The 13037-nt window shown below is 44.5% G+C and overlaps 1 protein-coding gene across 1 annotated transcript; it reads left to right on the forward strand.

Moving 5' to 3' along the window:
- The first annotated feature begins 7304 nt into the window (after positions 1-7304).
- On the forward strand, positions 7305-8878 carry TMSB4X (thymosin beta 4 X-linked). The gene is made up of 3 exons (XM_062603627.1): positions 7305-7422; positions 7990-8103; positions 8411-8878. The coding sequence occupies exons 2-3, from the start codon at positions 8004-8006 to the stop codon at positions 8443-8445; spliced, it is 135 nt and encodes a 44-aa protein (XP_062459611.1). The 5' UTR covers positions 7305-7422; positions 7990-8003; the 3' UTR covers positions 8446-8878.
- Positions 8879-13037: the final 4159 nt, after the last annotated feature.

Consider the following 13037-nt stretch of genomic DNA (forward strand, 5'->3'; position numbering starts at 1 on the left):
CTACCAATCTTAAAACATGCCAGGGAATGCTTTTGTTTCTGCTAGACATAAACAAACTTGTACCTAGTGACAATGGATAACAGAGATGATGCTTAAGTGAGCAGATGCCACAGACCCTGCTACCACCAGAAACGATGAGTAACTCTGAGGGCTTCTCTTCCTATGAAGGAAAACTTACTCTGCTCCGCTGTTTTTTACTGACAGCAGCACTGTGGGTGAGTTTCTCTAAGCCTGATACTCTAAACACAAAACCCACAAGCTTTATTAATCTTTCACTTCTAGCACTGGTCCACACTCTTCTGCATGCAATAACCTGAACGCTTCAATGGGCAAAGTGATGCTTTTCCGAGCCCCCTGCCCACCTAATGCCTTAATTGCCCCAATTGTAATACTACTCAAGGTGAGACTGTTTGCGAAAGTGAGACACAAACAAGCCTGGGAAAATCGAAAATGCCTATGAAGCACAGGGTCCCCTTTAACCCACATGTCCTGTGCATGTGACCTTGTTTCAGCAGATGTCCCTCCCAGTCCCCACCTCTGTTTGCATTCAGATATTGTAATTCTCCTCTTCTTGAAAGAAAAATGTGAGGGCAAAAGACTTGGAAGTTTCTGGAGCTGTTTGGGTGCCAGGGCAACCTTTTCTGTTACACATGCTTGTAGGGCAATGAAGCCTCCACACTTCAACTGTGCCTTTCATCCTCAAGAAGGCAACCCCTCTCTGACACACACACACTCCTAGTCCCTGCCACCACACATCAGAGGCAGCTAACATCCATGGCTGTGGCAGTCACAAGAAGCACCTCTTTTCCCTTGCTCTTTACAAACTGGCAACAAACCCCAAACGGGAAGAAAGCATCAAGTCAGTAAAGTTTAAATGACTGGCTTTCTCTACCCCCACCACTCCATCACTCCTTACCCTTGTGAAAGCTTGAATATGAAGGAAGTGAGTCAGGTTTTGAGCAAACCTCCTAGCCCTTTCCATATCTGCTTGGGTGACAGGCTTAGTTTCCTTTTTATTTTCCTTTTTTTATTTTTTTTTGGTTGGTTGGTTGGTTTTCTTTTCCCCTAAAAATAAATTGAATTTACAAGAGAGTAGTGGAAAAAATGAATAGCTAGAATAGACAGATAACCCACACATAAACTGAAAAATCTTGCCTGCCTACAATCTTACAAGAGACAAAAGACTGTTGCACTTGTATGGGCTTTGGGAGCCGAAAATACAAAGGAACTTGATAGCTAAATACGCCTAACACGGTTTTAGGGTGAATGCCTCAGATAGGGCTAGCAGCACAAATGGTAAAATCCACCCAAGAAAATTAACACAAAGCAATAAACCTGGGGTGAGTTCTCAGTTGCCACTAGTTCAAAGCTAGCTCAAAGACAGCAATTTACAGAGCACATAGCAGAGGTGTGGTCCCAAGGGTAGTGCTATTTTCCAAGCTAAATAAATTAATCCTGCTGTATACTCATGCATACTGACTTATGCTACTCTTCTGCATTGTGTCAAGTTATGTCATGTCAGCTTTGGAGGGAAGGAGTCACCCTGTTGGAATGACATAATGTACCTAGTTAATGGCATCAGGTACATTCTGTTGCTTTGCAACTCATCCATGAGTACAGTGTGCAGTATGGGCATCATGGGGTGTACTCTGATGGGTATTTCCCTCTGTCTGTGATCTCACTTATAATCAAGTGGATTAGCAATCCCCAAAGGGACTGCCAAAGCCCATACAATAGCCTAGGCAGTTTGATGCTATTAGTCTTTGTTTCATTCTGCATGTTTACTTTGATCATCCCTTTTTCAATGGAATTCCGATAAGAATAGTTGCCTTGTCTTTTGTACATATGAACTTGTTTGTATGTTGAATAGTGACCAAAGTATTTTGAATGTATATCTCGCTTTATCTTTGCATTGAAAGAAACTCATATCCAATGGTGACATAAAAATCCAGCCACTCCATTTGCTTGAGATTTCTGTTTGTAGTCTCTGCTGCCATGTAATTACCAGTTTTACTTAGGAGAAGTCTAATATTGGAGGATCAAGAGGCTGCTGAGCTGCAGTAGGAAAAATGTTTCATCATGCATTTGTGATGCATTATGTTGATGTCACTTACACACTTTCAAAGTTTTTGCTCACATAAACAAAAGTCAGAAGGTGATGACAGCAATTGTAAAATTTGGCAGAGATGCCTTCTTCAGGCAGGACATGTGCTAGGGTATTCTTTTTGACTCTCTCAAGGTACTCTGCATATTAACCACCGTTTCTAGAGTTAACTTTTAAACATAGTGTTTGCACATGTATTTGGCAGCAAGGATCTCCAGCCAAAACAGGTAATTCAGGCATTTACAGTTCATTTTCCAGTTCATTTTGTGAAATATCCCCTGCATGAAACACACAAGACAAATAACTAGAATCTTGGTGGTTCCCTGCAAAGGTAAAGAAATCTTTCTTACAGTTAGAAACATACTTATCTTGCTTCTTCTCCATTTATTAAAAAATTCAGAACATAGTGACTATAAATTCTTAGCATTCCTCAAAAGCTGGAAACTACGACTGAAGGTCTTCTCATCTTGTTTGCTTTGTTACTGACTGTAAGCAGGCAGCCTTCCACTTGGGAGTACCAAATAGCCTGGCTTCCAGACTGTTGCTTTGCCACAGCTTTCTGCATGCATTGAAAAAAAAGGCTCAGTACTCTTTATTGTTTACAGGTACGGGGAAGGCAGGGAAAGCAGAGTCAGACAGACTGCTGTGGGAAAGAAGTATCTGCTACTCAAGGGTATTTAGCTTCCTGTACAGCAATCTGAGCTTCCCAACCTGGTTCCCAACTCTCCCACAAGCACTACGTTCTAAGTCATGACCTGCTGCAAAGTTCCGTTTGTCAAGCACAGTTGAAAAGGAAGTGCTGTTACTTGTAAAGCCAATTAGTGCCAGTATTTGTCCAGCTAAGACAGGCATTTTGCAATCCTCTTCTGATATTAAGCAGAGGGGAAACGGGAAGGCTCTCTTCTTAAACCTGTTATTCCATTAATTAACTGCCCTTTCTTTTTTTAATTGTCGATAGCATTCAGTGGAATGTGACACACCACAAATATTGTGCTCTGGAGTTTCAATAACAGAACACCCAAACCCTGATGTCACCATCACACCCTTCTGCTGCTGGCAAGGAGGCAGTACAGCAAGGAGCTACCCAAAGGGATTATCTCCTCAGGATCACTGCCAGCTCTTGTTTCCTCTAGCAGTACACAGAGTGAGAGAAAGCATTCTCTCTCACAGTCAAGCATGTGAAAAGAAGATTTCACATGTGAAACTGAGACCTGGAAAACAATCACTTGGCTTCTCTCCCTTTATTTTCCATATGATGGAGAAATTTACATACAGAGTTTATTTTTATCTTGCTAGTCATCTGATGTGCCTGGGATCCCATTATGAATAATAAGCTGAGATGGGAATTAATCCTGGGTGTTTTATCACACAGACATTTAATGTTCCCCTAGTTGTTTGGTTGGTTTTTTGTGTTGTTTTTTTTTTTTTTTTTTATAATTGATGCATAGACTCTGTGGCAGAATTAGCATAAGGTTACAAGATTTTTGCTCCTGATCATGTTTCAAAACATTCATCAGAGTTCAAGGAAAAGCCCACTGAAGTCAATTTGAGATACAGACATTTCCCCTGACATCTGTTAATACCTGATGAAGCCCTTGTTGCATGGCCTTGAGCAAGTCTCCTATTGCCACATTTTCACAAACAGGAGCAGTACATACTTACCTGGAAAAGGAGTGTTTGTGTTTTTTACAAGGCTTGAAACATGGACATACAAATGAGATGCAAGAACCACGGTTTACCATTTACTACCTTTCCTACTATGCGAATTTCCTAGAAGGCAAGAAAGAACTTGCAGCCTTACTCTAATTCAGACTCTCAAAGGTGTTAGCTGCAAAGAGAGGCCAATTTCCTTCTTGCAAATGGGATCAGCAATGTGCTGAAAAGTGTTCTTTAACATGCAAATGGCTGAGAGAGTGCATGTCTAGCGGTACTACACCACTAAATATTCGTAGACTGATTTTTTTAAAACTAATCACTATAAGAAACTGCTGACACAAAACCCATTAAAGCAATAAAACGAAAAAAAAAAAAAAAGAAAAAAGAAAAAGAAGGAGCACCTCATCAATATCCAAAATAAGAATTCCTAAGCTAGCTATTGACACACACCATGTGACCTAGGGCATTTACTGAGGATGCCAGCTCTGCCCTATCCAAGTGTGCTTTGGAATTTGCTATACAATCACAGCATCACAGAATGGTTTGTGTTGGAAGAGACCTTAAAGATCATTCAGTTCCAACTCTTCTGCCACCTTCCACAAGAACAGGTTGCTCAAAGCCCTGTCCAGCCCATCCACGAACACTGCCAGGGATGGGACAGCTATCGTTTCTCTGGGCAATGCGTGCCAGTGCCTCACCACCCTCACAATAAAGAACTTCTTCCCTGTATCTAATCTAACCCTAACTCTCTAGTTAGCCCCAGAGGTTATTTGACATGGGGCAGTCTTGTACTAACATGTACCTTTATTGCATTCTCCAAATAGCAACAAACAGAAATGAACATAAAAGGACAGGGAGATAAGCAATTTCTGTAGCTATGCCACTAATACAAAATGCTATAAAGTGGATTTACTTTTACAGAAATTAGCCTATGTCCTGCCACCAAAATGCAACACCTTCATTTTGCTTCAGCAGAACAACACTGTCTTCATATATGCAGCAAAGTACATATGACATTTCTAAGAGACTGTGACTACCTTGATATTAATTCACCAGAAAGGAGATACAGAAAGGCAGAGAAGCAGCAAACTGTATATCTTTTGTTTGTCTCTGTCTCTCAAAACTGTAATTGAATCTAAACTCAGCAGAAGAGCCTGGTTTGCATAGTGGCAAAGCTCCATCTAAGGCTGTGTGCCATGCTGATTTAAGGGATCTGTTGCTCTATCCCAGAATGAGCAGAAGCAAAAGGCGGCAGTACTGCTACTGAATAAGCGCCTTCAGAAAAATCAGACCCCAGTCTCACAAGTATTCACTGTTTTTTAACTTCAGAAATGCATTTCCTGCACTGAGGTCAAGGGAATACTGATCTGCTCAGACACACAGGTGAGCAACTACAGCAGCCACAGAGAACAATACTACAGAATATTTGTATTAAATTTGCGCTAACTTAAAAGGCAAAAAATCTTTGTCAAAACTGAAAAGTTCAAGGCTTTAATGTCATTGGGGACACTGATGAACCGATCATCAGAGAAACTTCACAATTACTAGTCATGAGGTTCAATGTTTAGGAGCATCAAATCCGTACAAGGCCATAAACCCCTTTTACAGAATTCCTCAAAAGCTAACAGAGTTAGCTGGTATGCAGCACAGAAAATCCCTTGCAAATGCTTCTAATGCCATTATGATGTAAATTTGTAAACATTATGAAACAATATTGTATATTCCTTGCCATTTCTTCCCCAAGTGATTCCTTTGCCCTTCAAGTCTCACACAGTTCACGGTTATACTTTTTAGTGCACACCATCACTCTCAGTGATTAATACTCTGTTCATCTCCATTTTGGAGGTGCTTGTGGACTAGAGGAGAAAGCCAGACTTTGCACACCACACCTCTAAACATGAAGGGTCTCAGCTTTAGAAAGACTCTGGGTTGACTGGAAATCCTGGTTCACTACAACGTGTATTATAGGGATTGCCATGGGGACGAGATTTTATCCTTTTGAAATTACATCTCTGGAAGTGCTGTGAAAAATGGCCAGCAAAGGGGGAGAGGACAGCCATGAAGCAAAGGAAGCAGCATCCCCAGGGATTTAGTGGGATGTATTTACAGTTCTCCTTGCATGTATTAATACCGTTTGACTCCAGGTTTTTAATTCATCAGCAATCACCCTCGCAGCGGATACCCCGCCGGAAGGCAGGAAACAAGGGGCAGTACACTGCATGGTTTCCTTACAGATGTCCCAGAAAGCAGCCGAGATTCTCATGCTCCGGCTCCTGTCCACCCCACACCTTGGAAGCACGGGTGCCTCCGTTCCTCCCCAGAGCTGCTGCCAGACAAAGGCGCAGAGATTTCCCAAACTCCTTCTTATTCAGCCGCACGCACAGATACAGCCCCCCCCCCCCCCGTCTTTCACTTCGCTCACGTGAATAATTCAGCTTACTACCCAATGCTATAAACGCACTCACAGGAGTCCCCCGTGCCATAGCCCCTTTTCTGGCATCCCTACCCAACAGCAAATGCCCATCTACACAAAATGTACTGCTTTTAGGACCGACTGTTGCACGGTGCTCCCATTCGAGCTTTCCGAAAGGGCTGCTGGGGACATCCGGAGCCCGGCGATGCGGGGGTGAGGCCGGCCTGGCCCTGCCCGGAACCCCCGGCCCCAGCCCCGTCCCTCCTTTCTCCCGCCACAAGCAGCCGGGGCAGGGCGGGAGGTGCCTCGCCGGGGTGGACCCGCCGCTGGGGAGCGGGGCCGGGCGGTAGGCGGACGGAGGAGCCATTGTCTGTCTCTCTGTCTGCTGGGCCGGCACCAAGGCCCGGCCCGGCCCGGGGCTAGGGGGAGTACAATGGTGGTGGTGGGGGGAGGTCCCCCTTTCCTCTGCAGGAGGGTTGCACGGATAGCAATGGGGTTTTATCCTCTCCTTGCAGCGGGGCTGGAAGGACGGCAATGGGATTTTTTCCTTCCCTGCAGCACGGCTGCAAAAGCAGCGAGGAAAGGGGAGGGAGGACGGGAGGCAGACGAGCAGATCCCGGATCTCTGAGGGGACGAAGGTTTCGTCTTTTCCGTCTAGATGCGGAAATCTGAGTAACAGCATCAGCGAGCAGATACCGCTCAACCGGGAGAGGCACGCTGAAGCAAAAACTACCGCACTGCTCCCGCCGAGCACAGCCCTCCACCGCCTCTGCGGAAGCTGAAGGGGGCTGCCCCTGTCCCCCCGCCCTCCCACCGGCCCAGGAGCCGCGAGGACCGGCAAGCGAGTGGCAGCGCCAGGTCCCTTGCGGCACCCCCTCCCCGCCACCGGACTGTCCCGGGGGTGCCTCCAGCGGGCCGGGGCTGGGACCAGAGCAGGAGCCTGATCCGTCACCGCGGCGATTGTCGCCTTTACGGGCGTATGCGCCGGTGTGTGCATGTAGCTAAGCGTGCGTGTGAGGCGGGGGGAAGAGGGTTGGGGGGTGGAGGGAGGGGAAGGAAGCAAGCCGGGGAGGAGGGGGTTGGAGAGAGAGAGAAAAAGGCGGAAAGCGGCAAAATGGTTAGCGGGTGACATCACCACCATTTGCATAGGCGCGGGCATAAAACCGCCCCGCCAGCGAGGTTTATAGCGGCGTGCGGAGCGGCGGCAGCAGCGAGTGGTGGGGCTGAGCATCACCGCACGGCGACACCGGTGGGTCCTGCCGCCCCCCCCCCCCCCCCTTTCCCACCTTCCCCCTTCCCAGCCCCCACTTCCACCCCGTTACCCCCCCCAAACCTCCAGCGCGGCCAGGATGGTGCCCTGCCTGGTATCCCTGAAGTGGGGGACCGCGCGCAGGGCAGGGCGTGGGGGCTATTGGGGGGGGGAAGAAGAGCTGTTGTCTGGGGCGGCAGGAATAGTCGGTAGCCGCTTTTTTTTTGCCGTCGCTGAGCTTTATTCTGTAATTAATTGCGCCTTAAGGAGTTAAGCCCGCGGCCAGCGCCGGGCGCTGCCCCTCTATTGTACTCGGCAGCGCGCAAATACGGGGTGGTGCCGTCGGCGGCTGGCGGGCAGCTGCACCGCCTCCGATGGTGGATTAAATGCTTGCTCTTTAAAATTACTACTATTATTTCTGAATATGCCGGGGAACGAGCGTGACCTTTTCGGTGTGCGTTGAGCTCTCGGCTCACCGCCTTGGGCGCGGCACCGGGGGGACCGGGGAGGGGGGCACCGGGGAGTCCTCGCCGGGGGTAACGGGCTGTTCCCCCCCCATGTACGCAGAGTCACCTGCCAACATGTCCGACAAACCAGACATGGCCGAGATCGAGAAGTTTGACAAGTCCAAATTGAAGAAGACAGAGACGCAAGAGAAAAACCCGCTGCCTTCAAAAGAAAGTGAGTGCGGGCAGGCTGCGGGGTAGGGCAGGAAGGGAGGCTGGGAGGCGGGAGGAGACAAAGAAGGGAGGCAGGCGGGGGGCCGGGGTGGGACGTGGGGGGAAGATGCATGGCTGTTAATGTACCAGACAGCGAAACCCTGAACCCACCCCCTAGTAGCGCTTAATTTACAATTATTTTTGTCTTAATTTGATACCTAGATACATACAGGTATTTTTACAAATGATAGGAATTGTCATGTGAATGCATTTCAGGTTCTGGATCTTCATTTCCTTTTTCTTTTTTTTTTTTTTTCCTTTTTTTTTAGCAATTGAACAAGAGAAGCAAGCCGGGGAATCGTAATGAGATCTGCCCTTCCAAATTATGCACTGTACATTCCACAAGCATTGCCTTCTTATTTTACTTCTTTTAGCTGTTTAACTTTGTAAGATGCAAAGAGGTTGGATAAAGTTTAAAATGACTGTACTGCCCCTTTCACATCAAAAGAATAGAGAGAACTACTGACACTGAATGAAGGCGCTGCCTTTCCCTCTGCCTGTCTGGCTTTGGTCCTGGTGGCATGAAAGAGCTTGCATGTTGATGAAAGAAGAACTTGGGTGGGACTACAGTAAACTAGAGTAACACACGAATAAATGCAAAGCTGTACCAAGGTCCTGCGAGCTGTAAAATGCAGTTAATCGAGTGCCATTTTTTTTTTTTTTTTTTTTGTTCAAATGATTTTAATTATTGGAATGCACAATTTTTTTAATATGCAAATAAAATGTTTTAAAACCTGGATGGTATTTATGTGCTCTATTTGGAGAACTGTATCAAAGGATATGAAGCATAAGAGCCAATACTGAGACACAGGATACTATAAAACCTTTGGAGATGACTCAAACCTCAATCACCAGTCTCATTTTTTCAGTACGTGCTCTCACCAGTAGATAAATCTGTGATCCTCGAAGCTAGCTTTTAGACTATTTCCGTTAAACAGTGCATGCCTTATAATTTGTTACCATGTGAGTATATCACTTCAAATATTTATTCTGTAATGTTTCATATAGAGATGGATGAAGGCAAAAAATTGGGCTACGTTTGTTGCTTTGCCCCGCCCATAGCATAGTGCTGTAGTAATAACCATTCTGTGCTGCTGCAGATTCAACCTCAGTTGTATAAATCTGTAATTGGTTTAATTAATAATTAAATCTCATTCTGCTGGTACAGTATTTAAAGGAAGATGTTACTTGATTTTATGTCCAAGATTGAACATAAGCTTTTTAGTATCCTAAAGCTATTTTAGTGGTTGATGTCCCATGCAAATAAGTATCATTTTACTAAAATGTTACTCATGTTTTGAAAAGTTGTATAATCTCAACAGCTACTTGATACTAAGAATTGACATCAGAGAGTAAAAAGCTATGGTTTCTTTACTAATTGAAAACTGGCCATGTGGGGGCAAAAATGTCATGGTAATTTACAAAATGAAGATGATAATAAATCCTATACGCATATAGTAATACTGCACTGGTTTACAGTGGATATTCAGGCCTGGGGCATATTTTGGTTATTTTTCCTCAATGACTGTGTATAAAGCCTGTGATCCAGGGAGATCAGTGGGAGCTGATGTTAGTATTTGTAGGTTTTGTCCATTACTCCATTTTGAAGTAAGTAACATTCTAGAAGAAAATGCTGTCAGCCTATAGGAGGGTGGTGAATATGTTTCTGCAGTTCCTTAGTTTTTATCTTCAGGGTTTGAGCCTGTGTTCATTTCAGCCGGTTGCTATAAAGTAAAATTAGTCCCTCTGGGGAAGCCTGGGTTTTGCTGAGGCTGCTGACTTGGCAGGGTCACGTAGATTTGGGGTTTTGTCCTACCGCCTTTCCGTAGCAGCGTCTGACTGCTGCAACAAGCTCTGTCCTTGAGCTTACACTAGTGAGGGCAGTGGGGCTCCTCTGCTTGGAGGTTTGGTGGAGGTCCATACAGCTGAAAGAGGGAGCCCCTGAGTACCACATGTTTGTGGGCACAGTCACCAGCCCCCCAGCAGTGGAAAACTTGCAGAATCCAGTGCTTGATGAGACCTTATGGTTCAGGCCTGAGATGTTCTGGTGCAGTCCATGGGAAAATTTGGGAAGTCCTGATGGCATAAGGACCTCCACAGTAATTTAAGCTGATGAGTTCCAGAATGAAATGAACTATTTCTTGCGCTTGTAAATGTTTCAAGTTTTCATTTTATTCCCCGTAAGTAATGGGAAAGACATAGGAAAATTTTAGCTGAGTTTCTGAAAAGTCGATTAAACAATCAACTCCTAGCTACTGATCTTAATCAGGTAACACAGGATGTAGCATGACTAAATTCAGAAGCATACAGTCTGAACTGTACGTGCGCAAATGAGTAGAAGCAAGTGCTGGTTTACGGTGGATTCATCTATGGGAAGAAAATCAAAACAATGTGTTTCTGAGAGAGGCAAAGCATGAGATACACATAGCTCAGTGTAAGTCAATGAACATGCATGCTGTAAGCCAGCATGGTTCATCAAAAACTGTAACAAAATATGAGGATTCTGACTGGAACGGCAAATCTGAAGTGATTGGAAGACCATGCTGGCCAAACAGGTACCACCATCTGTGGTGTGCCTGGTGGTCTCAGGCACATGGTGGGTGATGGTGAGGCTCAGATCAAGAGGTACGACAATAAGCTACTACTGCTACTGATAGGAGCTCTGTTTCTGGCATTAAGGACTGAATAAAATATTAAATCATCTGGAAAGTAAACCTTCCCAGTTAAATTCGGGAATTGCTGGAGCCTGTCAGCTCCTACTTTGCTCCTTGGTTGGTTGGTTGTGTATAGTCAGAGAAAATTGTGGCAGATCTTCATGTTTTGCATAGGCAATATTGAGGTGGTCACATCCGATACCTACTTTACAGCAATGCAATTAATGGCTTTAAACATGAAGGCTCAGATGGATCAATTGTAATGTTTGGGGCTGCCTCTGCTAGCTGTTGGCTGCGGCTAATAGGTGAGACCAGTCTCTTCACCGTCAGTCTAGAAACTTTCAGCAGAGCAAACTGACTAGAAAAAAAAGGAAAAAAAAAAGCAACCCAAACCACAGTGCAAAACCTGGTTTTTAGAAAGGGTCATCAGAAACAGGCACATATGGGTTTTGATCTCACACACCGTGCAGCCACATTATCCCAGCCCTATGAGATGAAGGCTCTATGGTGATGTCTGGTGTGCTGCCTCCCCACCCCCAGCAGAGAGGCAGCTCCACTGGGGCTACGTGGTGAGTAGTTCTGCCCTCTAGTACTGAACAAAATTCTTCCTTTCTCAGTATATAATAAAAGATTTTCTCTCATGCACCTCCCCAGATATCGTTAACTATGTATACATTGGACGGAAAGCATATGTGAAACAATATCCAAAATAGATCTTTGTGGTATTAAAATTAATTACAGCGATGTGGAGACATTAATGCAAGCATTTTGGTCTTCTAGGCTATTTTTGTGCAATGCTGAATGTGTGATAAAACACCACTTCCCCTAGTAACCCTTTACTTCCCTAGAAACAGTGTAGAAATGAGCAGTTCCTATTGTGTATTGTAATCATATATGGCTGCCACGTACAGCTGCTGCACAACACAGTTTTATTAATAGGGAACCGTGGGCTAATCTAAGCATAATATAAAATACAATGAGCAGATAATGCAGTGTTCAGTGCAATAATTCCATGGGGCTGATACTAAAAGGGGTGTGAAGAAATAAAGAATGCAGCTCATGCTTATTCGTCGATATACAGTAGGATGACTGTGCAAAGCAACCTATGGCAGTCTTGGCAGAGCTGCCTTCCCTGAGAGCATCTGATGTGCCAGCTTTGAGCATTTTCAATTCAACAGGCAAGGCAGCCAAACTGTAAATAAAATGGGCTATTTTGTTCATTTGGAGAAAGGCAATTCCAGACAACATTTATCCGGTATTTGTACACTGTCTGACAGATTAATTTGCTATTGTCCCTGTGAATTGATGATTTTTTTTAAAAAAGCTTTGCTCTTTACCATTCACCTGTTTCAAAATTCTGTGACTTGTGACAAGAACGAGCCCTTTTCCCCGTTTTCAGCTGAAGTTAATGACCTGAATTCCAGTATTGCTTTTACCGGGTTTTGAAAATGTCAGACCTCTCTCTGACTTTCTCCCTGCTTTGGAAAAAAAAAAAAAAAAACAACCCTCAAACATGGTGGATTCTGAGAAATGTTTGATTTTGCCTCTGGGTTAATGAGCCTTCAGCATATTGGGAGCACAGCAGAGGTAATTTTTTTCCTCTTGTTTCTGCAATCATGAGGACTACAACTTTCTCTTTTAACTTGTAATCAAAAGCTGGAGTTCTCAGGAGATTTTTCAGTCTCCTGGAGCTTGGGCTTTATGAAAACTGCCAGGCATGATGAGATTCATACAATGTAATGAAAATTGGCAACTGGGGGATTCTCCAACCACTGCTCCCTAGCACTAAGAGAATACTGACGGCAAAGCGGAGTCCAATCTACAGCATCAGTTTCAGGCCCTGATATGCAAAGAATAGAAGAATGAGACTGTAAAGAGTAAATGTCTCTTTTTATTCAGAATTCCTACGTACTCGGATTTTTTGATGGCTCTGGATTTGTATTTTACCTAACATAGATTTTTATTTCACTAATATTTTGCAAATGAGCCAGGGGATTTGCTGTAATTTATATATATTTCTAGCATTTGAATAGTCCCCAAATGTTTGCAAAAGGTCCAATTAAAACATTGTCTTGAAAAAAAGAAGTTCATCATTCCACTAGCCAAAGGCTTCTTGGTGATGAAGAAACTTTTCTCCACTATTGTTATTCTAATAATTTTATCTTTAGCTTGTGGTCCAGGGCTTGAAATTTGGGCCTGGAAACAATCTGCTATGACTCTGCAGACATCACATATTCCATGA

This window comes from Pezoporus occidentalis, unplaced genomic scaffold, assembly GCF_034315485.1.
Source record: "Pezoporus occidentalis ecotype Australia unplaced genomic scaffold, CSIRO_AGI_Poc_V1 ctg81, whole genome shotgun sequence".
NCBI lineage: Eukaryota > Metazoa > Chordata > Aves > Psittaciformes > Psittacidae > Pezoporus > Pezoporus occidentalis.